At 31.8% G+C, this 27,758-nt stretch overlaps 1 protein-coding gene across 1 annotated transcript; it reads right to left on the bottom strand.

The window, feature by feature from the left end:
• LOC107453071 (cysteine-rich venom protein AnHyalC) lies at positions 1–26,037 on the bottom strand. Its single transcript, XM_043051334.3, has 9 exons — positions 25,893–26,037; positions 23,814–24,105; positions 22,197–22,284; positions 16,652–16,848; positions 14,224–14,327; positions 9,834–9,952; positions 8,590–8,727; positions 2,145–2,401; positions 1–235 (listed from the first exon to the last, which is right to left on the bottom strand). Exons 2-9 carry the CDS (start codon positions 24,087–24,089, stop codon positions 122–124), a joined length of 1,293 nt encoding a protein of 430 aa, XP_042907268.1. The 5' UTR covers positions 24,090–24,105; positions 25,893–26,037; the 3' UTR covers positions 1–121.
• Between the last annotated feature and the right edge of the window lie 1,721 nt (positions 26,038–27,758).

Here is a 27,758-nt window from a genome sequence, read left to right as displayed (position 1 = left end):
CAATTACTATAATTTGCTTTATAAATAAGAATGCAAAAATATGACATTAAAAGATGCTTTAAAGGCGTAAAAGATTTGATAATATCCAATGTCAGCAAAATTTGAAACAATGTTTTTTATTTTATTTCTGACAGACACATTCTGGTGCTCCGCAGGGCTGGGCAGTAATTTTGATCTCCTTGATTTCCAAATACTGCGGATAAGAACCAGGAATCACACTGAACTTGAGTTCAAGCTAAAACAAAAGATATAAAAAAATAACGTTAATATGAGTCTTAATCCAAATACTTAAAACAAATGAATAAGATTACGTTACTAAAAAAATACTTTTTGTGAAGAAAAAAAAAATAGGCGTCTCAAGGTTCTGCGATTTTCCCATTCTCGACACTTTTTCTCTCACCGTTACAATGGTTAGAGTAAATATTGTGTCTTTTCAACTGCGTTTTAAAAAGAAGTGGGAGGATTCTGATACACCATGGTAACGGAGAGGAGGGAAATGCTTAAAGCCTTGAGACGCCCATTCTAGTTACTATGTGCATAGGACAGGAATGAAGGATCGTAAGGTGGAATCGTATAGTGGCCTGTGATTTCAGAGAGTTTTTAACATCAAATAAATCACACCTCCATTTCTAATAAAGCAGTTTTAATTTTAATAATGTCATCCTTCTAATGTAATTAATTTAATTCAATATATAGGGGAAGGTCGGTCAAGTTGGTACCACCGGGCAAGACGGGACATCGCTTTTTTTTTTCCATGCTCATCACGATAGCGACATCTAACGTGCGTTTTCGGAAAGAAAATATTGTTGTTCTCAATATGGACAAGTTTTTTCGTCAGTTCACAAGGTGTTGCTTCTTATATCGTTTCTTATATCGTGGTAAAATATTTTTCCTGATTTGTATGCTGATATTATTTGTTTAATACATTGCAACAAATTTTTCAAATTTGTGGCCATGTAGTGTTATTACTGTACAAACATAATGAGTAGTGTAAATTAAAATTTATTTATTTAAACGAATTTGCGGATGTCTTTTTTAAAAAATGTACTATCCGGGCAAGATGGACCGGGCAAGATGGGACGGCCAAAATAAACTGAAAGTGTAATATAATAATTAAACTCTCCGGATTTGGCAAAAAGCATAAAAAATAAGGTAATATTATCAAAAAGAAGAACTAGCAAATATTACTTAGCAAATTATTTAAAAAAAATTTATAAAAATAATTTATAATTAATTAATTGACAGACAATATTAAGATTGCTTAGAATGGGCTCATGAAGCTCGCAGTACTTATTCCGTTTTTGGCCGCTTCTTATGCAGTAACTGTGATGTTTAGGAACGTTTTTTTTTTGTCGATTATTCTCTTATTCTGACATCAATTTCAGTGATTTTTGAAATATAATTATGTGTCCCATCTTGCCCGGGTAGCCCGGGCAAGATGGGACAATCTTCTATTTTTGTTTATGTTAAGTTATTATTATTGAACTTTATTATTTATTTATTTTCTGTATGAGATATGTAAGAGCAATATTCGGAAAGATGGGACAAGCCCAGGCAAGATGGAACAATCTTCTATTTTTGCTTATGTTAAGTTATTATTATTGAACTTTATTTATTTTCTGTATGAGATATGTAAGAGCAATGTTCGGCAAGATGGTACAAGCCCGGGCAAGATAGAACAATCTTCTATTTTTGTTTATGTTAAGTTATTATTATTGAACTTTATTATTTATTTATTTTCGGTATGAGATATGTAAGAGCAATGTTCCCACTATATGTTTACAGTGTAAAAGATTTAAAATTGCTCTAGTTTACTATTTTTTGAACTAAGTTTCCTTAAGCGGTCCATCTTGCCTGCTCTTCCCCTATATATATATTGGCGATATATATATATATATCGCCAATTGTCCAAATCACTAACACATTATTCTTCCGCGATAAAACGCAGAAATATTTTACCGGTTCTACTAATAAATTAGATTGAAAAACATTGTTGTAGATCCTTCTGAGAATGTCCACCTATTCTGTAGAATCCTTATCACATAATTTTAAAAAAAATATATTTCATCCATATTTATAAGGCTCTACCGCTTATAAATAAGGAGGAAATATACCTGTAAAATAAATTTGAAATTATTTATTACCATTGCATATCCATCATACATTAAATGATAGGATGCCAGATTATATTCCCAATGATTCCTAGTATTAAGCGGTAGTCTCTCCATTTTACCATTAATTTCCAAAATGGCTTCAAGTGTACTGTCACCTGGTTCACCGTGTACATTTGGACCCTTGTGATAATTTATGAGCAGACATGAAACACGCCTGATTTGTATCCATGAGTAGAAGCGGACACTCGCACTCTCTCCACTGCTGAGAACAATGGCTAAGAAGTTACCTGCAACGAATAAAAAGATATAAAGTACAGCATATTCGCAACAGGCAGGAAATTACGGGTCATGGAGGTTAATACTCCAAGATTTGCCATCGCCTCTTATAACTGAAAGCGTCTACACGGTTTCTTAACCCTTTTATTTCTAGTACAGGTAAATTAAAGTATTTTTGGAATTGAAATTGATATAAGAATCGTAATTGACCTAACGAAAAGAACTAATTTAGTTTATAAAAAATTAATCGAAATTTTAAAACCATTTTTTTCTTTGGTGGTAAGTATATTTACCACGACCTACTTAGGAACTTATTTACTTTTATTTTCCGTTATTTATAAAATAAATTGTATAGCTGCTTCAAACTTCAAAAGAAATTATGTATTTAATAAATTATATACGTTTTCTTAAACTAACAAATGGTTACCAAATTTATTTAAACCCACTTCAAGAAAGCTGAAGTTACTAACAAATGGAAACCAAAATTAAAAGTATTAAAAAAGTTTGCCATGGAATTTAAAAAGTGGTGGTAAGTATACGTACCACGGCCTTTGAAAGGGTAAAAGTTAGTCTGATCGGACTACAATGAAATTATACCAGTTAGTGCAATGGCCATTTAATAGAACAGCCAGTAAAAATAAGAATGAGGTTGCAAATATATGTCAATTAATGAATACTAGCTGTCTCTGATAACCAGCTTGTGATCCCTTTTCAGAAATATTTTCCGAAACGTATGAACTTTAACCTTTTCGAGACGGGCGAGTCATAAACGGATTACCAGAATCAGAATGGGAAAAAAATAAAAAGCGGTAACTTAAGTTTGGACAAGGCTTATTTTTTAGAATTTAACAGTCTTGTTTTTGCTTTCACTTTAATTCTAACATATCTTATTAATGTTAGTTCAAAGTGTAACTATATAGTTTTTATTATGAATTGAGTAGTGATATATTAAGTAAATCAAACTATTATTACTCCTCCCCCAATCATCACGGTATCTGTGAATCTTTTAGCACATTGAGCGCCATGGTAATTTTACATGACTTGCCCTCATGGCCGGTAAATAACTACAAAGTGTAACGATATAGTTTTTATTATGAATTGAGTAGTGATATATTAAGTAAATCAAACTATTATTATTCCTCCCCCAATCATCACGGTATCTGTGAATCTTTTAGCACATTGAGCGCCATGGTAATTTTACATGACTTGCCCTCATGGCCGGTAAATAACTACAAAGTGTAACGATATAGTTTTTATTATGAATTGAGTAGTGATATATTAAGTAAATCAAACTATTATTACTCCTCCCCCAATCATCACGGTATCTGTGAATCTTTTAGCACATTGAGCGCCATGGTAATTTTACATGACTTGCCCTCATGGCCGGTAAATAACTACAAAGTGTAACGATATAGTTTTTATTATGAATTGAGTAGTGATATATTAAGTAAATCAAACTATTATTACTCCTCCCCCAATCATCACGGTATCTGTGAATCTTTTAGCACATTGAGCGCCATGGTAATTTTACATGACTTGCCCTCATGGCCGGTAAATAACTACAAAGTGTAACGATATAGTTTTTATTATGAATTGAGTAGTGATATATTAAGTAAATCAAACTATTATTACTCCTCCCCCAATCATCACGGTATCTGTGAATCTTTTAGCACATTGAGCGCCATGGTAATTTTACATGACTTGCCCTCATGGCCGGTAAATAACTACAAAGTGTAACGATATAGTTTTTATTATGAATTGAGTAGTGATATATTAAGTAAATCAAACTATTATTACTCCTCCCCCAATCATCACGGTATCTGTGAATCTTTTAGCACATTGAGCGCCATGGTAATTTTACATGACTTGCCCTCATGGCCGGTAAATAACTACAAAGTGTAACGATATAATTTTTATTATGAATTGAGTAGTGATATATTAAGTAAATCAAACTATTATTACTCCTCCCCCAATCATCACGGTATCTGTGAATCTTTTAGCACATTGAGCGCCATGGTAATTTTACATGACTTGCCCTCATGGCCGGTAAATAACTACAAAGTGTAACGATATAGTTTTTATTATGAATTGAGTAGTGATATATTAAGTAAATCAAACTATTATTACTCCTCCCCCAATCATCACGGTATCTGTGAATCTTTTAGCACATTGAGCGCCATGGTAATTTTACATGACTTGCCCTCATGGCCGGTAAATAACTACAAAGTGTAACGATATAGTTTTTATTATGAATTGAGTAGTGATATATTAAGTAAATCAAACTATTATTACTCCTCCCCCAATCATCACGGTATCTGTGAATCTTTTAGCACATTGAGCGCCATGGTAATTTTACATGACTTGCCCTCATGGCCGGTAAATAACTACAAAGTGTAACGATATAGTTTTTATTATGAATTGAGTAGTGATATATTAAGTAAATCAAACTATTATTACTCCTCCCCCAATCATCACGGTATCTGTGAATCTTTTAGCACATTGAGCGCCATGGTAATTTTACATGACTTGCCATCATGGCCGGTAAATAACTACAAAGTGTAACGATATAGTTTTTATTATGAATTGAGTAGTGATATATTAAGTAAATCAAACTATTATTACTCCACCCCCAATCATCACGGTATCTGTGAATCTTTTAGCACATTGAGCGCCATGGTAATTTTACATGACTTGCCCTCATGGCCGGTAAATAACTACAAAGTGTAACGATATAGTTTTTATTATGAATTGAGTAGTGATATATTAAGTAAATCAAACTATTATTACTCCTCCCCCAATCATCACGGTATCTGTGAATCTTTTAGCACATTGAGCGCCATGGTAATTTTACATGACTTGCCCTCATGGCCGGTAAATAACTACAAAGTGTAACGATATAGTTTTTATTATGAATTGAGTAGTGATATATTAAGTAAATCAAACTATTATTACTCCTCCCCCAATCATCACGGTATCTGTGAATCTTTTAGCACATTGAGCGCCATGGTAATTTTACATGACTTGCCCTCATGGCCGGTAAATAACTACAAAGTGTAACGATATAGTTTTTATTATGAATTGAGTAGTGATATATTAAGTAAATCAAACTATTATTACTCCTCCCCCAATCATCACGGTATCTGTGAATCTTTTAGCACATTGAGCGCCATGGTAATTTTACATGACTTGCCCTCATGGCCGGTAAATAACTACAAAGTGTAACGATATAGTTTTTATTATGAATTGAGTAGTGATATATTAAGTAAATCAAACTATTATTACTCCTCCCCCAATCATCACGGTATCTGTGAATCTTTTAGCACATTGAGCGCCATGGTAATTTTACATGACTTGCCCTCATGGCCGGTAAATAACTACAAAGTGTAACGATATAATTTTTATTATGAATTGAGTAGTGATATATTAAGTAAATCAAACTATTATTACTCCTCCCCCAATCATCACGGTATCTGTGAATCTTTTAGCACATTGAGCGCCATGGTAATTTTACATGACTTGCCCTTATGGCCGGTAAATAACTACAAAGTGTAACGATATAGTTTTTATTATGAATTGAGTAGTGATATATTAAGTAAATCAAACTATTATTACTCCTCCCCCAATCATCACGGTATCTGTGAATCTTTTAGCACATTGAGCGCCATGGTAATTTTACTTGACTTGCCCTCATGGCCGGTAAATAACTACAAAGTGTAACGATATAGTTTTTATTATGAATTGAGTAGTGATATATTAAGTAAATCAAACTATTATTACTCCTCCCCCAATCATCACGGTATCTGTGAATCTTTTAGCACATTGAGCGCCATGGTAATTTTACATGACTTGCCCTCATGGCCGGTAAATAACTACAAAGTGTAACGATATAGTTTTTATTATGAATTGAGTAGTGATATATTAAGTAAATCAAACTATTATTACTCCTCCCCCAATCATCACGGTATCTGTGAATCTTTTAGCACATTGAGCGCCATGGTAATTTTACATGACTTGCCCTCATGGCCGGTAAATAACTACAAAGTGTAACGATATAGTTTTTATTATGAATTGAGTAGTGATATATTAAGTAAATCAAACTATTATTACTCCTCCCCCAATCATCACGGTATCTGTGAATCTTTTAGCACATTGAGCGCCATGGTAATTTTACATGACTTGCCCTCATGGCCGGTAAATAACTACAAAGTGTAACGATATAGTTTTTATTATGAATTGAGTAGTGATATATTAAGTAAATCAAACTATTATTACTCCTCCCCCAATCATCACGGTATCTGTGAATCTTTTAGCACATTGAGCGCCATGGTAATTTTACATGACGTGCCCTCATGGCCGGTAAATAACTACAGACTAAATTTTCAAATATTAGACGGTTTTTTCTATTATTTTAGACGATTTATCACGACATATCAAATAAAAGTGGTAAATTATATAACCTTACGAATTGTTTAAAAATAGTGGTGGATAAAAATCTGCTAAATTGAATTTATTAAACTAAGAATCACAAACATTAAGTAAATTTTGAATACATTTTCTGCAATTCCATAAGAGAGTGTAAATTTTATAGTTCTATATCATATTATACGCTGTCAGTCAACTGTTTTTCGCGGCCTATGTGAAAGGTCAGTGTCAGCCACCGGCGGCTAACGCCGCCTAAATGGAAAGTCCATTGTCAGCCAGCGATGGCTCACGCTGTGCTCAACATGTTAATTCACCCAGATAAATGCAAATACTGAAAAAAATTTCCCACCACAATGAATGTCTTTGAAAAAAGGAACTGTCCTAAATATGTGCCGTTCGGCATTAACCGGTTAATTTTAATACTTTTCTAGAGATGTTCTGAATATTGTCGAATTTCCTTACGTGCTAAATTTTAAAAATAATTTAAAATAGTCCGGCTGCCATTAAATCACACAAATCACCGTATTTATGATGATCTTTTATAAAATTACCATTGACATTTTTATAAAAAGGATCAAAAATAAATCTAAATAATCACTTCATAACTTCCTTTCAAAACCAAACTTTTTCAGCATAACTTTCAAACTTATTTTGTCAACTGTCTTTAGGGACCCAGTTTAAAATTTAATCTTAAATTCACCTTTTGAGGTTAACACCGTCCAAAAATGCCTAAGCTGTAACCGTCACGCATATTCATTTTTGACGCAACATTTTCAATTGATTAGCAATGTGGACTTGAACTTAGTTTGGTTATGCACTGATTACTCATTAAAAAATTTCGGTTTTATCATTTCATTATCTTTGAGTTCTCATGTTTTTTTATTGTTGTGCAAGGTCCAGTCAATAGTAACATAGCTTACAGTTTTTACTGTTCGATGCTATAACGTAGTAGCAAGTCTTTGTTTATATTTTCGCCTCCAATGATTTAGTTTCAGCCGTCGTCTGGAATCAGTTTTAGGCTTTAATATTTGATTGCTTAAAATTCATACACATGATGTACTTAAAATTCCTTTCCCCTGATTGCAGTGATCAAACTTATTTCTTCTTTACTATTTCTATTTTTTCGATATGTTTTTTTACTTCCATAATACTTTTTGAACTTCAAACAATTCAGTATTGCATTTTCTTAAAAAAATGAACTAAAAATTTTGCTTTTTTCGCAGACGTGTGTCAAATTTACGGGCAATGAGAATCTTTCTTTCTCTCTAGAGGCTTTGTGGCCGTCATGTCAACTGTTCCACAATCATGTCAACAAAATGTCTACAATTATGGCAAAACATTGATAATTTAATTTTACTTTTGAGTCATTTCAGTAAAACATGTGCCATTTAAAAATGCAATTGCGATTAAGTTACCTTTTTACTCTTTAGTTAAAATATTTTTTAAATTAATTGTAATTGCTAACCTTAAATCAACTATTACCCGATTAAAGAAGAATGCTGAATTCAACTGCTATAAGATTTTAATGCTCTTTTGTTTCTTAAAAAAGTCCTAATTTTTCTTAGAATAGTTTGTGATAGTGCATTTAGGATAGGCGTGTCGCTTTCTCATTTTAGTACGAAGGTATATCTGCTGCAAGGTAAAAAAATAAATAAATATATAGTGTGAATAAATATATTGTCTGAACAAATATATAGAGTGAATAAATATATAGTATAAATAATTGTGTACAAACTAAACTAGAAGTTTGCACTGAAACAAATTACTAAAAACTCACCACCAATGGTTTGAACATATTCCCATTTCTGTGAATCTCTTGAACTGTAATGGCAGCTGGGATCTCCCCTCATAAAAGCGCAACGGAACCGGAACGGTTGTTTTGGTGGCAGATAAAGAGGCGGGAAGTTGTAGAGATCTAACAAAAATTATAAATCAGATGAGAGGTATTGTACTATTTAGTTTTAGTAGCCTTCCATTTGCATGGCTCATCATTTTCGCAATAAGTTGTTGGTGATGGTCTGGGAAGCACCCCTGAGGATTAGTTAGATCCTCTGCCAAGGGAATAACTTCTCCATTTTGATGTCCCCACAACATACGTGGGATGATACTACAATTTAACAAGACCAGATACTTACAAAAAAATGTGTTTTTGAGATTGACTGATTTAAAAAAATGCATCTGAGGTAGAAAATGAGGTCTTATTTTGAACCCCCCAAAAAATCTCATTAATAAACTTCAATTTCAACCTCATTCACATCTTACAAAATCAACCTCATATATAACTCAGAAATAAGTTTAGTTTCGATCGGGTGAAATTATTCACACCTCAAATATACGTATTTGCATGAAAAGTAGAAAAATTGATCTGAACACCTCAAAAGCTACCTCTCTAAGCTGTTTGCTCAAAAGTATATTTCCATCAACCTCAAAACAACCACAAGGAGGAATAAAACAGCTTCATACACCTTGATTATACACCTTGGGAGGTTGATGTTTTAAGATTGTTTTTGAAATCAACTTCGACTAAACATCATATCAACATTGACACCCCAAAACTACTTCATATAAACCTCAAAAATACCTTACATTTTTGAAAGGGGATACCGTTCACCCTCGGCCTATTCACAGTCTGATCAAAGTGATTATCTACCCACTCACTGACTTCTGACAGAGAAGCTAGACTTCGTTGATCAAGTGGAGATCGTGTCTTGCGGTCAAGGATGGTATTATTTGTACAAGCATTAAGAAAATAAAATGAACATTGAAACTTCGAAAAATATTCATTTCTAGGAATACAGAGTGTTCTTTAATGACCACTCATAAAATTGTATTAAGGAAACAGGCAGAAGGTAGATGAAGGGTGAATTGCGCAATCACGTATGTGTGATCACAGTCCTGAGAAGGTTAAGGTTTAATTATATTTATTAAGATTTAAAATAGTTCATCACTCCCTCGAATACGAAAGCAAGAAACTAAAATCGTACAAAATTAAAAAAATAAAAAGAGTGCCGCTCTACTTACGACAGAGTCCTCGGTACCCCTGTCCAGACTTGCAGGTTGCGCCTCCACAGCATGAGTTGATGGGGCACTGTGAACAAGTGGGTCCTTCTATGTACATTCGGCCACCTCTCATATTAGGCCTAAAAATATGATTTCAATGTAAATTCCTACCGTTTATTTGAACTTTGGAAATCTAGAATATTATGCTTGCTTTCAAACTTTTATCCATTTTTTTTTATCACTAGAGTATAGCAAGTGAAATCATCCGAAAACTGCGAGTGTGAAAATTTTAAGTAAAACGCGCGTGGCAATATTTATAAACTCTAACTTAACTCTGAAACCGTATCACATAAAAAATATTGATCTAGAATAGAATTTCTTATCTGCAACAGGAAAAACCATTGCATATAGAATTAATTTTATTTTATTAAACTATGTGCTTTAAATACCTTTTGAGTGTTCATTCATTCATTGAAATGCTTTTCAAAAAAATTTTATTACGTAAAAAAAAACAATATACTGATAATTACTGAGAAAATTTGTCACCAAAAATATTCTTCAATTTTAAATTAAAATTTGTTTTCTATCATATAGAAATAAAATAAAAACTGTAAATGGGAATTTTATTAAGGAACTTAATAACGAAAATAATCACCTCTTACTTTAAAACATATAAACATTTATCAAATAGATCTGTGTTTGGTATTTAAGAAAATAATGTCCTATTCCTGTAGGGTTGTTATGACCAGGAAAAAAGGGAGTGGAAGATAAGCTTGATCAAATGTACTAAAAAGATGTTTAAATTTTGCTTTCCCTTTAGCTATATAAAGACAATTTTTGGATCCACATACAGTATGAGTTGGTCAAAAATGTGAAAACACTTATATAATATCTCTATGTTAATAATTTTTCTTTTAGCAGTAAATGTTTTGGAAGGTTTTACCTAGAAAAACTGTTGGCACAATTTATTAAAAAAAATGTTTGAAGCTTTTTGAAATGGTGTCCTTTTTACCCAAGCAAAGTCAGGATCAACCCAAAATGACCGTAGCTTTCTTCCTTTTTTAATATCATCATAATTTCAAAAGCATTCTTATACAAATATCTCAATAGTATAGCATGATTTCAAAACTGCTGGTACTGAAGCTAGAAATAAATCATTAACTTCCTTTCCTTTGATCGATTCGAATTTTTCATGGTTTAAAATAACACCATTTGTAAGAGCTTCATGTATGACCTTTCGAATTATGCCAGCAGTTTCGTCGTGGGAAATCTTCCAAAACATTTGCTGCTGAAAGAAATAATGTCTGCATAGAGTTAGTATAGAAGGATTTTTATATTATTGTACAGCCTTCGGAAATTTCACTTTGTTTATTGTCCAACCTCTGTTCCACATGGAAAACTCACAACAAGCTTTGCGAAGATATGCTACACGAATACTAGTTAATCGCATCATGCCCCACTTTCCAATCTTCAGTACTCAGTAGGTGCATAAGTATGAATGGTAATAACAATGAAAACAGCCTTCAAGAGTGAATTTTTTCATGTATACAATCGGGTTTCTACATGGTATGCAATACAAAGAAAGTGTATAGAGTAATGCCTACGTTGAAATTTTCGTAATTCAGAATTCATTTATTCGATCTGCGTGCCGTGATGGCTCAAGAGATAGAGAGTTCACTTTCTAATGAGGGGAACCCGGTTCGAATCCGAGTAATGGCTGGTTGATTCGAATTCAGCATCCAGCTTGCACCGACCATAGTGCTGACGTAAAATATCCTCAGTGGTAGACAGATCACGGGTTAGAGTCCCCTTGCCGTCAGACTGACCATGAAAGGTTTTCGTGATTTTGTTCTCTATGTAACGCAAATGCGTGTTAGTTCCCTCAAAAAGTATTAGACTCAGGCAAATTTCTCCCAATACTTGAACCAGGTGTTCCCTTACCTTCTGGATTGAGTTCAAAATTTCAAGGCTACAGAGTTGAGATAATTGTGCAGTAGCTTTGAAACAGGACGTAGAGAGTTTATTTTGCATACATCAGGAAAGAAAGCGGGAGTTGATGGAGGGTATTGCTTAGAAAGTCGATTAAGCGATTTGAGGAAATCGCCAGTTCACAAATTCTATGCAGAGTGATTCGTCTCCCGATATTTGACTCTTTCCTCACTGAAAACGTGGACTTGAAGGGCAGCATTATAACTTGAGCTTCAAACCGAGAGACCTGCAACCGATAGCTAAAAACCTGCCTACTATGACGAGGGTATTGAAAAGTTTATAATTGGCTACCACAAATCGGAACAACTATGAAATTGGTGCGTATGAAATGAATTTTTTAGAGAATATCCGCTTTCAAAGGCTGTTTACTTATTTGAAATATGCTTCAATAAACTTTTCCAAGTACATTATAAGGCATAATGCTTTTTTTAAAGATATTCTTGTTTTTAAAAAACATTGGGTTTCAACTACTTTTGGGGTTTTGGAGCAGAAGGAATGTTTACTCTTATCATTTATTATTGTTTTTAATGCACTTTACGCTATTGCAAAACGGTACTGTACTGTTTATAAAGATATTTCCTTGAGAATACATGAATATCATTCATGTTGATTAAATCTGTCAACACATTTTGACAAAGAAAGAAAGAATAAAATCCCGGTGCGAGTGGTAGAATACCCAACCACACATGTGGAGTTGTCAAACAACCGATTCACATACCACCTGTCAGTCCCTTTGCTTCCTATGAGCATGAGCTGGATGTTAGTACATATGATGTTCTGTTAACTCTGAGTATGTTGCTCACCCTGTAAATTGTTTTCTGTTATAGAATACCGAACCGAGCAGTTCCCGGAGTTAGTTATGTAATCTTAAGGTGTGGACTTCTTCTCCTTTCTATATTCTTTGTGCACACGATGTCCTGTGTATACGAGGGCCATAAATCACCCTACGTCAGCATGAAAATCATTTTGTAATCTCCCCTCTAATCCACTTCAATCTGACGCGGGGCCAATATTCCATTTATCTGTATTGCATTAATAACACAAAAAGTATATTTTTCATTGAGCTAATAGTTTTTATAAGTCGAAACAAATTACTTCTGTGTGTTATATTTAGGAGTAAAAAAATTTTAGCTACAAAAAATTCTTATAAAAAATACTAACGAACGATGTGCTCACTTCACGGCATGATGTACCGTTCAGTCCTTCCTTTAGTGGAGTGGAGTTCAGTAACGAAAGAATAAATGAACTAAATCGCCGAATGGGGATATCTTAAACCCTCATAATGTTACAATAAAAAAATGTATATTTTTAGGATGGTTTTCTTTTTGAAATTGATCGAACATTGAAAAAAATAGCCTTGTATATATAAATGATTATTAGTCAAATGATTAAGAGTATTTTACATTGTCCTGAAAAAGGCTAAAATTGGAAAGGCTTTATTTCCAGTGGAAAAGTTATTAGTGCTGAATTTAAATGGATGTATTTAATGTGCTAAATAAATAACTCCTAATTTTACATCCCTTCGTTTCTCTTTCATTTTAAAGCATGCCATACCATCGGAGAAACTAATCGTTGCATTTTCTCTTTCACCTGCATTACTAATTTAAAATTTAAAGTTTAGAAAAAGTTTTTTATGTTTTATTTTCATTTTATTTTTTGAACGGCAGGCACTGAACCTATCGTTCTTCGCCACGGAAGGTTCCGGAACTGCTGCTCATTTGTCTGGTGAGTACCTTGTGACCAAAATCATAAAGGCGAGCAGCATTACCCGCACGATACTAACACAGATACCCGTTTATAGGGTATGCAACATTCTCATGTCACACACAACTGAGGACAACACACAGAAAGTAACATGCATGCCCAGAGCGGGATTCGAATCTGCAGCCATTGGCCTTGAAGTAGGGCAAGCTAACCACTCCGCCACCTTGCTGGCATAGAAAAAGTGAGTTGAACAAACCTAGAGTTAGCTTTGAAGTTCAAATACTGAAAAGAAATTTAAAATATCGAAATAAAATAAATAATGAGAATATAGCTTAGGATTACACATTGGAGAAATTCTCTTCCGATAATTTGCTTGCATTTTGATATTTTGAAATAATTTTTTTCAGCAATCGAAACTTCATGGCTTGTTCTAGGTTTGTCTGAACTCACTTTTTTTTTTATTTAAAATTGTCAATTAGTAATGGAGGAGGAAAAGAAATTGCTGTGAACATTTTCTCTCATGGTATGGCGTCTTCTTAATCTTTAAACTGCTGGAAAAAACTGATACCGATCCGATTAAGATATCACACCCACCATCGCTTCAAGAGTGATTTAAGAGTTAGTACACTTCATTCCTTGTTTGCTAGCTCAACGAACAAACGTTGTGCTAGAAAATACAAAAATAACTACGCCGCGTGGAAATAACTGAACTACTTACGCAGGGGCTATGTCGCACGCATAATAATGATTTGCTAAGTATGACTTCGGTACTCTCCAAATCACGTAACCACAACCAACTCTAAATACTTCTGCCCAATTAATCTGAAAAGAAAGAAAAAAATGCACTTCAATAATTAATTCTCAAAAGTGTTCTCACAATTAGTACAGTGTTTAGAAATTCTTAAAAACGGTAGTACAATTCAGGAAATAAATAATTTTTTTGGCGTATCCTCCAAGCATCTTGCGTAAGTGAAAAGCACTTGTGGATTAATATTTCAAAATAGTTTAAAAATTACTCCATTACTCAACATTTTTCGGATTCATAAAACCATGTAAAAATTGAGAATTATTCAATGAATTTAATTTTCATCTAGATGGGAAGTCCAAGATTTAACTATAGATGCAAAATACGTGACCTTGTTGTTTCAAATAAAGACGATGGCGAATAATAATTCATTTCTAATGCCATGTAATAAAATTAGCACCTTTCACTTTAATTTTTAAGCACTCCGCAAGCCTGGGGCATTCAAACATGTATCGCTCTGAGAATTAACCCTCTGGCGTGGAATTTTTTTCAAATGTATTTTTCATATTTATCTAATTTTTTTTCTATTAAATTAAGTCTAATCAAGTGAAAAATATTATGTTTAACATTTTCATAATTTATGATTATGAAATACAGTATGAAACACACGTGTATTTTTCTGCATTTAAGATAAAATTTTTCAAGCAATAATTTTTCTAATTTGAAGTTATTGAAGGGAAACAGTAATTTATCATTAAAATTTCTTTTGTTTGCAAAATCAGTAATAATTGATAAATTTTTGAATATGAATAAAAAAAATCCAATAGAATTTTATATTTTAGTACTAATATAATTTCGTTAATCAAGCCGATGTTTTTAGTATCTATTTGACTATTTTTGCAATTTAGTATATCAAAACATATTTTTGCTTGTAATTAGAGAGTAAGAAAAAATATATATATAAAGGACACCTTTATCTTAACCCTGCGTCAAAGGGTTAAGATGTTTTCCAAAGTTTCCGCGTGTCTTGAAAATTTTAAAAAGCAGTAGCGAAAATAAAACAAATATCGATTTTCTAATTATCGATTTAACCACCACTGAAAAAAAAAGTATGCATACATGAAACTTTTTAACTTCCAAACCATGTAACGATGAAGTATTATATTAAAATTAAAACTATCTTTTAGCATTAACCTAAATTTACTACCACTACTAAAACTCTTCAAGGACCCCGAGAACCCTGTTTTCACTCTCAAACTAACAAGTTTGAAATTTAATATGTCCTGCACTCTGTTCCAAAGTACAGAGTATAAATTAAAAGACCAAAAACCTTAATAACTTTTGTTCTAATAATCGGATTGCATGTAATAAGATCTAAACTATTGGAGTAAGTAATCGTAATTATTCTACATAACTTGTGGCAATGTAATGGGATACCTGCAAGTGACGTAATGCGGGTATATCACTCGTGATTGGTTGTTGAAACGTGGCTTTTGTTTACGTTTGCAACTGTTCCTTTCATTTCGTTCCGAGTAAACCAAGCCCTTAAAGTATAAACTCTCTTAGGTGATAAGTTTTGTATTCTTTCACAAAGATTCTTTCATTATATATTTCAATTCTTTCACTATATAATTCTTACTGAACACAAAGACAGACGCGAAGCCATGTAGAACATAAACAAACTGATTGTGCATCGAAGTTGACAGGTACACAAATAAAAATATAGCACAATATCTATAAAATGCATAAACAAACTATAAATCTAAGTTAAATAAAAGACATAGACGACAAAGAATTAAATTTCAACATATTCCATGTGTGATGCGGAATTAACTTCACGTTAATTAACATTCTAACTTATGTGGAGAAAATTATTCAACCTTAGCCCTCCATTTTGCTTATAAACTATCAGCTGACATCATAATTCATATGTATCTTCTTCTTAAAGTGCAAGTATCCAATTATAAGTAATAAACTCAGACTCAAAAATGCACCTGTTTTACGATGAAAATGAACTTTTTACCCTTAAAATACGAGGGGTAACGGCAATCCGAGTTGACCACTTTTATCAGCCAGCGAAGCGTCCGGTAACAGTACCTGTTGAACTGTTCTACCGTAAAGCGCAATTTTGAGCGCAGTTCTTCGGGCTACCAAAGCGAGAAAGCTATCCCCTATGATAAGAACTAACACTAAGAAAACTATTTTTCAATGGCAGTACAAGTTGGCAGCTATGTAGCATGTAAAAAATTCACAATATAAATAGATTGATTATAATTAAAAAAAATAGTTATGTATAATATAATTCTTCCGATAAAAATTGAAGTTATTTTTTGCCGGTTTTCTTGTTTTTGGTCAAATAATAGCCCTGGTAATCATTGATAAAGAAGCAAATCACACTCACCCCTACAAAATGTCCCCAATCTCTGCTAAACTCCATAGATTTTATGAGCTTTTTATTAAAAACGCTGATTTCATCATAAAATTCGGCGATTGCTTGGCTCCAGTTTTCTTTTTCCACGTGACATTCATCTGTTTTTTTCGTTATTCCAACGCAATAATATGGAATTTCAGCCAAGACTTGTGATACCACATAGGATCCTAAAGAGATATGTACCAAATAATATACTCGAATTAGGGAGAGAGCCCCAGATGTTGCCTAACGTTTTCATATAGCGGTACCATGGCTGAACTAGATCCGTAACTGTTAAGGCTGTTTTTCGAAGACGGCTGATGAAATTATGCTTTTTTAAGAATAATATGTTATTTTTATAGCTGTTATGTCAAGTTTAGCCTATCAAAAGCCAGAGCTGCCTACTCTTATTTTGAAAAAGGGCGCAAAACGTCAATATGGAGAAAAGCCGCAGTTTTGTGAAAATAAGAAGCTTTTGTAGTCTGATTTTTTTTTAAATATTTAAAGCTTACTCCAAGGCTGCATTAGCTGGTATTATAAAAATTTGCAAAAACTGAGAATAAGGCAGTGATTTTGATAATTTTCATCACGGTGAAAAAATTTCACTACATTGGCGATTTTGAAAAAAGTTTAAAATCTTCTAAAATATTTAAATTATTTGTCTGTGCTAAAGCACAGATAACTTTTCGTGGCAAGATTATATATAATGTTTATAACCATCGCATTGCTTCAAGAGTAGGGCACTTAAACTATGGCTTTTTTATTTTCCTTGGCGACAGAGCTTCAAAAAACAGTGTTAATTTACGAATCTAGTTAGGCTTTGGCGGTACACTTACGAGATTTAAAATCAACCCATTGCCATTCATATAATCGAAAGCTTTAGCATAGCTTTTGTCTCACCCCTTGAAGACCCAGCTTTTCTGCCATTCTAAAAGCTACAATTTTAAAAATATCCATTGCAAACACAAAATTATGTCTTAAATTTTATGATGTATTTTAGTATGCATGAATTATTGTGTTTAACTTCTTATAATGTTCACAACCAAACACCTTTCCTAGCATATTTTATGTTCTGAACTAATATTACACGAAAAAAGTACTTTCAAATTGAACCGGGTCTTAAAGTGGTACATTGAATTTTAAATTGAAAGCTTATAAAAAGAATTTAGTAACTTTTTATATGTATTATACCACATTTTGAGTTTTCTAAGGACTACACGAGCATTGTAACAGTATGAGAACTCTGCATTAATGCTGAAGTGGTATCTTAAAAAGGGATATTTTTCCCATAGTTATCGTAAATTTACTACCTTTAGTTCATGCTAAGCTTTGGAAATTCCATCATTACATTGATAGTCCCTTGTATCCAAATTTATACTGTTAAAATGGAAGATTTTTCATGATTATTCAAAGCGATAGTAAATTCTTTGATTTACCATTTTATTTTGAATTGAATACATTAGATTTACAATTAGGTTTACAATTATTTTTACTAGTATCATCCATAAAGAATTTAAATAAATATTTAGTACCCGATTATCCAGCTGATAGTCCGGTCGCAAAGTTTATTACAGTAAAGCTTGTGTAAGTTGACCACTTATGGTGCATTGTGTGGTAATGTCAACTTAGACAAGTGGTCAACTTATAGAGGGGGTGGGTCATTGTTTACTTTTTCGTTTCCTATATCATGTTGCTATATATTAAAAAAAATTTTTACTTGACTTAAAAATTTTATTCAGAAAATATGCAAATGGATATCTTAAGAAATGTGTTTAAACCTGAATTTGATACATATAATTCTAATATCTAACTGTTTTTTTTTTAAAAATTATTTCGTTAGTTATGCATGCAAAGTGTTTAATAAATATAATTTCTTGAAATATCAGAACACGAAAGCATGTAATTTGAAAACCTTAACAAAATAAAATTATTTGAGCTCTTTAAAATTTATTTACTACACTTAAAGATCAAAGACCATAAATAAAGGATCAAAGCATATTTCAGAGCATTCGTTTATTCAAATGCTCACTATTGCAACTGGAAGAGCAACTTTTCAACTAACACACCTGTTTTCAATGAACGGATGAAAGAAATGATCAAAAGCTGACCCCTTACAGTTTCCCCTGATGGTCAACTCACGAAAGGGTTTAGATTAGCTTTTTACACTAGTATTTCACCAAACAAGTGACATTTTAACATACATTACCAAAATGACAGAAAATTTTCTTAATTTTTTTTTCTGGTCAATTTATGAGGGTTTTAGAGTAGAATTTCATAATACTCCTAGACAAAATTGGCTTATTTCAGTGGTCAACATACAAGATAGACAGGTGGTCAAGTTACAAAGGTTTTGCTTCTTTATATTATATAGGAAAAATTCCGTTCTTGATAATTGAGGTCAACTTATGCAGGTGCCCAACTTACAAGGGTGGTCAACTTGGCAGGCTTCACTGTATTATACTTCACTGTGAGGAAGTAATGTTAAACAGAAATATACTAAATTCTTATTTGTCAAAACGGAATTTCGATTTAAAGATGTTTAAATTTATCAAATTATAATACTAAAACATTTTAAAAACCAAATATTAATAATAATTATTTTTTTCACATCTTTTTTAGTCAGAAATTTTAAATTCTCAAACTTTATATTGCTATGCTTTAAATGAGAATATCATAAACTTTTTTTTAAAAAAATCAGTACTTATCGTTATGAGTACCATGAAACCAAGTTCTCCAACAGGCAAAACAACGCCAAATTCTATTTTACACAGATTGTTTGGTGTCCGATAATACACATAGGTGCATTGAATATGACAATACCGTGAATATTATGCCAAAGCGATAATAATTGAATACGATAGTATTGTGAAAGCTTCTAAACTTTATAAATCATGATATTAAAATTCGTTTTAATGTTTGTTGTGGGTAACAACTCATAAAAGCAGTCGCCAACATATAGTCCTTTTACCGATAAGTATGATAAAAGGTTGGGAACCAAAAAAGGATCGATGTTCTAAACTACAAAGATCATATATTTGAATGAACATATTTAATATTTAGATCAGTAAAGACTATACTAATGCTCTCAATATTAAGAAAAGTTTTTAATAGTAAAAAACTTTCGTCTATGATTAAAAAGGTTAAATAAAACTGGTTGGGAAACTAAAGTCTATTTAAATTATCAACTAAATGTGTTAAATAAATACAAAGGTTGATAATAACTTTCTAGCATTTTGGTTCTGGAGTCTTTTACTTCTTGAACAGTGCCATAAAGCTAAATTATTTTTTAACGTTTATTTTTTCTTCGAAATGTATTCCATACTGTTTTAGATCTGTGTATTCTTATAACTTAAATAAATTTATAATGGTTAAAATTTGTAGTGTTTTGGCAAAAAAAAATTTACAAAGGAAATTTATAGGCTCGAATAGCAAATAAGTGCACCGTTGATTTTGACACAGTTACTAATTTCAAATATTGTCAATCAAAGGTGCCATTGATATATTTATCCTTTTTTTAAATATTAGCATATGTTGTAAGAAACATTTTAAAAACAAATTCATCACGATACTGATGATACTAAGCGAACATGCGAGAAACAAAAATTAAATCTACTCTCACTTGAGTAAACTAAGCTTATTATGCTTCCACATTGACTTGATTTTTCACTGAACCATTTTAAATCCCGAAGTACTTGAAATTCTACCTATTTAAAATGACAGACCAGCTAGTTGCCGTAGTCTATAATGAACTGTAATGCTTGAATGTAAAATAAACTGTAATGCTTGGCAATGAGCTAGACTCACGTTCGTGAGAACGGGAATTCGAATCCTGCTGGCAAAAGATTCCCCGTGTATTAAATGGTGATTGGTGCACGGTAAATCTGTCGGGTAACAAGGTCCTCCATGTTCCCATAACAAATCAAAACCTCTGGGGGTACTGAATTGGAGATTGATAGTTCTCTGCTTCAAGTCAAGGTGACGATTTGTGAACGAATGAATGAATGTTTGAATGAGTCCGTCCTATGAACGGGTGTGACATATGGGTCTGGTAGAAGTCGAATTCTTTGCCATAGGCGGCACCACTGGAAAACAAGAACAATCGCTCCCCCTCTGTCTCAATTGCCGATGACAACAACCCCTCTAATTTCAAATTCTGATTCAAAGACTAAAGACAAAATTGAAGCTTTGTCAAAACACCCGTAATAAAACATCTGATTTTTCCCTCTTCAACTTTAATAAAAGTTTGTGAAAAGTTATTTTTCAATTATGCATCAAAATGAACAGTTTTGATTGAAAACCACAAGAAATAAATGTCATTTTTATTGGAATATTTTATTATTTCTCTTCAGTACGAGAATAAAAAAAGAAAAACATAGTAAGTGACAGGTATACTTTAAGTAGCTAAACCAGCACACATTTACTGGTTAAACGAAGACAGTGATTTCTAAGGTATATGAAAAAAAATTGTGTAAACATGATTGATATTGGTATTTCCAGACATAAATACTTGTTTGAAAATGTTGTAGATTTTAAAATTAATAAAAGAGTTTTCAATAAGTTTCTTCAATAAATGAAATTAAAATTTTGCCTTTCACAATGTTTCAAAAAACCCATTTTAGTATTTTTCAAGCATAGATATTCTTTTTCTATTTCTAACAATCATGTTTCTTTTCACAGTCAACAATGAACAATATTTGGAGTAGAATTTGCATGTATTACCACAAATCAGTTGTTAATGTAAGAAGAATGGGAAAAAAATTCTACACTCTCCTGTAACAAATTAAAAATTTCAGTGTTATTGTAAAACATTTTCTTTAATTCTGCATAATTTAAGTTCGACAGTGCTTTATCTCAAAAAAAAAATTTTGAGAGAATAGAAATTTTAATTTGTACTCTAAAAAAATAAAACAATTCCGAAGATTTAAAAAGTAATCAAACACAGATGGAAAGATTGGAAAGCAAAACAAATTCATATTTTTTCCCATGCCTTATGGTGATTAATGGTTATTTAAAAATTGCTATTCATGTAGCCACAACTCTATCACTGGACTATGAGACCCAGTATTAACTAAATAAATTGTTATACTACGATTTATAATTCCCTCACACTGCCATTACTCTTTACATATAAAAACTCTAAATTCTTAAATATTTAAACAATTATATGCTTTTTCGCTTACGAAGATTTCCGTGTTAGTACCAGCGCCAAAATGATCACCAGATATCAATGGCATTTATAATAATGTTTAGCTGTTATATGTATAATTTTAAAGTGAATTGATCGATTAGTTCTTGATAAACACGACTTTAAACAAAAAATGATAAACACGACTTTTGAGGAATTTCCTGATCGTTTGTACAAATTGTGCTCCTGAAACTAGATCATAGAACTAGTATAACTGGGCACCATAGTACTTGAAATGTGTAAAATTATAATATGTTTATTATAATTTCAAATATGTTTAATTAGGTCGAAAATTCCACAGAAAAAGTAATCAATTCGGTGCATTCAATATTGAGGAAAATAAATACTTACTTGACAACCGACATTCCCAACATTCGTGGTTATAGTGACATTGCTCAGTCCATTTTTGAGCCAAATATGCCAGTTCCTCATCCCATGTCTGAAATTAGAGTGAAAACAATTAGGATGAAGACAATACTCTGTAAACCATCCTCTGCGGCAAAATTAAATTTCATTTAAAAAAACGCTTAAAAGTCACAAATAGTAAAATTTCCAGAATAAAGAATACCACCACTCATATATTGCAAAACGCCTCACCTCATATCATTTATAAATTTATTTTATGCTTTGACCTGGATTTCTGAGAATGTTCACGTTGTCAAAGCTAAAAGCTTTGGTTAATAATCAGGTTAGTATACCATATTTTTTGAACATTTAAAATTCATTATTTCTTTAAAAAAAAAAAAAAAAAAAAAAAAAAAAAAAAAAAACTTTTTCTGTCAGTTTAGTATTGCTAACTTTAACTGTACTTATATCTTTTTTAGTGTGACGTAATTTTAGTCGAATTACACCACTACCTGTTTTATCATCCTTACTAATTTATACTACCGATGATGATCTAAAAATGTGACTTGGAAACACGTATAGGCTTTAATAAAAATTTTTCATTTGTGCTTCATAAACGTAGTTTTTAATGAAATTTATCCAACAATGTTATTGTCTGATTTATGGATGCAGTCTTTATTTATAAAAATAAATCTTTGTAGGTGTTGAATAAAGCTCTCGTACTTTGTAGACTAAGTCCTATTTATTCTACGTGACAATATTAAACATTAACATTTTGTTGTAAAGTAGGAAAAATATTTTTTGACTACCTGAATGACTGAGTGGTAGCGCTTCGCGCTCCCGTGCCACAGGTCCTGATTTCGATCCTCGCTCCGGGCAAGGTTGACTCGGCCTTTCATCCCTTCAGTGGGTTGATAAATGAGTACCAAGTATGCTTGGGAGCTAAACACTGTGGGTCCGCGTTCGCTGACCACCTGACCCGAACATCTGCTCCTGCACCCCAGAGCCCAAGGTCAAGAAAACTGAGGTGAGCACAATAGGCCTTGGCCCTCTATGGGCTGTCGTGTCACTGAGTTTATTTTATTTCAATATTATATTTATTTTAACTATATAATTTAGTTAAAAGAAGTTAAGTAATTAATAGAAATTCAATAATATTTTTTAAATATATTAATTAATAAAAATAGACTGCATTCTTTGTCGGTAAATTCATCAATATCTATATTCTACCAAAGCATCTTGTAGAGTAAAAAAGCATCTTGAATCGTATACCACAGCTTTAAAGAAATAAAATACATCCATTGTAAATGTTTGTTTTGATTTTGTGGTCAGAGTTAAAATGATATTTCCCTACTTTAGCGTTTTTAACTTATGGATTTTTGAGATCTCTCTTATTTTCACTTACGTAAGTTAGATATTTCTTTACGGACGCGTACACATTTCACTCTAGAATTGACACAGTGCGCATGCGCAATTACTTGAAATCTTATACAGGAGCTGATGGAAGGTAACGTAAATTTGCGAAATCTTCCTATTACCACGAACTCATCAATTGTAAACTGCATCGATCTCTGGGGTGAATTTGTAAAGTAGTTTTTAAGATTTTCAGAAGATTTTACTTACTACTTCAATCATGTCCGCTGCTGGCGGCATACCTCCGGCCCCCTTTTCCTCCCCCATGGCCACTTTGCTTCGGTATTCGTTGATGATTTTTAAGATTTCTTGACTTGTTCTGTATGTATCTGCTATGCCAATTTTCACAAATCGACAAGTACTTTTCCTGGGTAAGCATCCAACATGCTGTTTGTGAAATCGCCTGTAGATGGCGGGGCACTGCTCTTGAGCGAGGACAACATTTTGGTAAAATAACAGGACAACAACTATATAAATTGACTTCATTGTGATTATAAAGTGCCTGGATAGAAAAATGTGTGGTATTAATGCATGGTGTTTGAATCACTCCCCTTAAAGTATATTGTTCCAAAAAAATTAAATAAAAATAATTAATAAGAATAAAAGTATCGAGTGCTAATCAATTGAAGGTGGCCATTGTGGCTGCGATAAATTTATTTTGGCCGAATTAATCACGAATAATGATAATCAAATTGCTGTTTATTGTTTTTTAATAACTCGATTAATAAAGCAATGCAAAGCCATTACCCGGTTTACCCTACACTGATGCTTTTTTGAGTTTAAATGGCACATTTGCCCGGTATACCCTATACTCATATTTTATAAAATTAAGTGCTACTGTTTGGTATACATTTGTCAGATGATACCAACTGTGATATTTTTATGGTAAGTGTCTTTGACTTCGGTATTTCTTATGCGGACCGTTGAGGTTACTTCTGTCATCCCGAATTCATTTATCACAATTTGGCGTTTTTTTACGGCTTGTTGAACGGTGCAGTATATGAAATTGTACTGCTTCATTTTAGTATCATTATTTTTTTCTCAGAATTTTTTTTTAAACCATGGTCTTTCAAGTATATTTTAACGCATTGCAAGCGAGTCGCGTTAAAATACGTTTTTCAAATTTCTTGAATCCATACAAAAATTTAAAAAGTTAACGCAAAATTACTTCATTTCCGCTCTGTTTTTCAAATAAAATATTCATTCGTGGTTACCACAAACATAAATGATTCGGTATGTATTTAATCAGTGCTATAATCGCTCGTCGTCATTTTTAGGGGAGATTTCCGTATCGCGATTTGTGGCAGAATAATCAATAAGTCTAGGCAACTTCCGAGCAGTAGCCCGCGAGAAACTAAAAAGGGACCAACTCAAAAGGTATAACTCGTAGCCAGCCCCTGACGAACATGTACACGTTTTTTTTTCATTATTCAAAAAAAAATTTGCAATTTTAAAAGTTATTTTGGCACCTTGGCAATTGTAGTTGGTGAGACAGATCACGATACGGAAATATCTCCTTTTTTTTAAATTTGAAGTTGTAGCTATAGTGAGAAATTTGCTCCAACTTTTATCAAATCTTGCCTCTCACTTTTCTAAAATTTCAATCTCTAACAACTTTAATAAATTTTTTTGAAAATTTGCCAGCAAACAATGCGTTGACGATAATAAATTTAAGAAAATTATATTTCACAGATACATCAAACAGTCTAATAGTTTGGATCAAAATAGGTCAATATTTTGCTCAAGTTGAAAATATGGAGGATATTTTTTCCCTTCAAATATTAAAATTGATATTTCTTAATGCATTAGTTTTGAAACAGGCGTTTTTATCTTAAATGAATAAAAAGTTAATTTCGTTAAAATTTACGTGTAAAAACGAAATAAACAATAAAATTTTAATTTATTTCAAGGGAAAGAAATTTAGTGACATTTTGCAATCAAATCAGAATAAAGAACTTCTCCATTTCTTCGGCCCGAATAAATTTAGCTATTTTATAAAATAATTAATTTAAATTTTCCGCATAGCCGCCATTTTAAAAATTAAAAATAAATTTTAAAAAAATTGAATTTACTAGTTTCCGATGAATTAACATTGGCGACTTTTACGCCTAAGATTACAAAATAGAAAGTAGACAAAGCAATTACTTTGCTTTTTACTAGAAAATGGTAACAGGCAATGTTTTCCTGGATTTTCTACTTTTTGTATTTAAAATCAACAGCTGTGCAAAATCAGTAATTGTTTATAGAAAAATATAGTTTTTTCAAATAATGATAGTAAAATTTCCATACCTTTAAAAGATAAACATCATCCCGATATTCAAATGAATAAACATGTTAATTCAGCGATAAATTTTCTCAAAATCACTAGTAAATTAGGTAACATTCTTTCCGTGAAAACATTATAAAAAGTCTTATTATCTCCAAAAACGTTATTAGAAAATAAATTAAATTAAAGACGGCAAGTTTCGACAAAATTATTTGCCAGCTTTTAACTCTTCACGATCATAGATTTTTTGGAACAGAGGTTAACAAAAACAATGATTTCACACACATTTTTTTTATTTATTTGTAGTTGGAATTTGCCTTAACTTTAAAGAGAGCAATACAAGAAAAAGTATAATCGCCAAATGTAAAATATTTATATAATTAAACAACTTTTCTGGCAAAACCTCGAGAGCAGTGTAAGTATTCAAAGAGCTTTAGAAAAATCACCAAATAATATATTGTTCTGATGATCAGTCTTTTACGTACTCATCCTAAATAACAATCTTAATTGCTCAAATGATTGGTTCCTACTTTCTTTTAAAGGGGACAAAATTATTTTCCGAGCAAAATTTCGATTTTTTTTTTCTTCTTTTATATACATTATGTTATAACCTGTGTTATTCTGTGCAACTTGATATCAGGAGTAAAGTAACTAGCTTAAGTAGAATTATTACTTTGTTTTGAATTTTTAATGATTGATTGTAAAACAATGAGTCTTCCTGGAAAAAAAAATTTTCAAACATGCATAATTGAAATGTAAACAGACTAAAATCAATATTTTTATTTTTGATGCTATTGAAATGTAAGAAAAATTTTTAAAATCTTTTTAGCAGGGTTTTTCTTTTTTACATTAAGGGTATTTTCTTCCTTTGGATAAAATTTTTCTCTTCACTTTGGGTAATTTTTTTAAACTAAAATGCCTTACATATCTAAAATCGTATACTTATTATAATTTATTGTCTTATCATTAATTTATATCTTGCATTTTATTTGTATACTTATTTTGGGAATCATAAAGCTAGGGGTGGGTCATTAAGTTTTTCAATTAAATACAATTTTGTTTAAACTTTAAAATAAAATATAGAAACAAATTGGTTTATATGTTTTCCTATTAATTTAATATGGTCTAACCATACAACTTTCATTTTTAAAAGTAACTAAAATTAAGAAAGTTTTAAATAGTTAATTAAAAATTATCAAATTATCAACGAATTCAGCAGGACAAAACAGAAATTTGCAAAACTGATGCAGTTTATATTACAACGAAATGAACACTAAGTATCGTTAATTTTTTTTATATTGTAACAAAACTAAAATATAGTTACATTTTTTAATATTATACAAAAACTAAAATGCAGTTTATATATAAAAAAAAACTAAACTATAGTTAAATTTTTTATAAATATATAATTCGATAAAAGCACCATTCAATAATTGCACCTATTTATTTACATATTTATATTATTCAATTTTATATTAATGACAATCAAAAATATTTTATTATTTGGCTGCTTTTCAATTTGAAAGTTTATAGCCAAACGTGGAAAATTAGGTGATATGAAATATCGAAAACCACAATAATTATTATACATATTATTTTAACCTCTCGGAGAAGTCGTGGCGCAGGGGATAGAGCAATCGCCTTCGAATTAGGTATACCGGGTTCGAATCCCTGCGATGGCCTGACGATGGGAGGTTTTCGTGGTTTTTTGCTCCATGTAACGCAACTGTGGGTTGGTTCTATCAAAATGTCCACCGCGAAGGCAAATTTCTCCCAATACTTGATCCAGGAGTTCTCTTATCTTCTTGATTGGGTTCAAATTTGCAAGTCTACGGAGTTGAATATTAATAATCGCAAACCCAAAAAAATTGGATTGGTTCCTCAACGAC

Source organism: Parasteatoda tepidariorum, chromosome 5 (genome assembly GCF_982258835.1).
Source record: "Parasteatoda tepidariorum strain Cologne lab strain chromosome 5, Ptep-v5.0, whole genome shotgun sequence".
Taxonomy (NCBI): domain Eukaryota; kingdom Metazoa; phylum Arthropoda; class Arachnida; order Araneae; family Theridiidae; genus Parasteatoda; species Parasteatoda tepidariorum.
This window is presented reverse-complemented; position numbering and strand designations above follow the sequence as displayed.

What these genes read in the sequence shown, in the direction of transcription:
- LOC107453071 (XM_043051334.3), bottom strand. Translation starts at nt 24,089, where the DNA reads ATGAAGTCAATTTATATAGTTGTTGTCCTGTTATTTTACCAAAATGTT. An exon ending in GCGTGCGACATAGCCCCTGC is followed by an intron (nt 9,953 to 14,223) that starts GTAAGTAGTTCA and finishes TCATATTTTTAG; the next exon opens with GCCTAATATGAGAGGTGGCC. An exon ending in TGTATGATGGATATGCAATG is followed by an intron (nt 236 to 2,144) that starts GTAATAAATAAT and finishes CTTTTGTTTTAG; the next exon opens with CTTGAACTCAAGTTCAGTGT.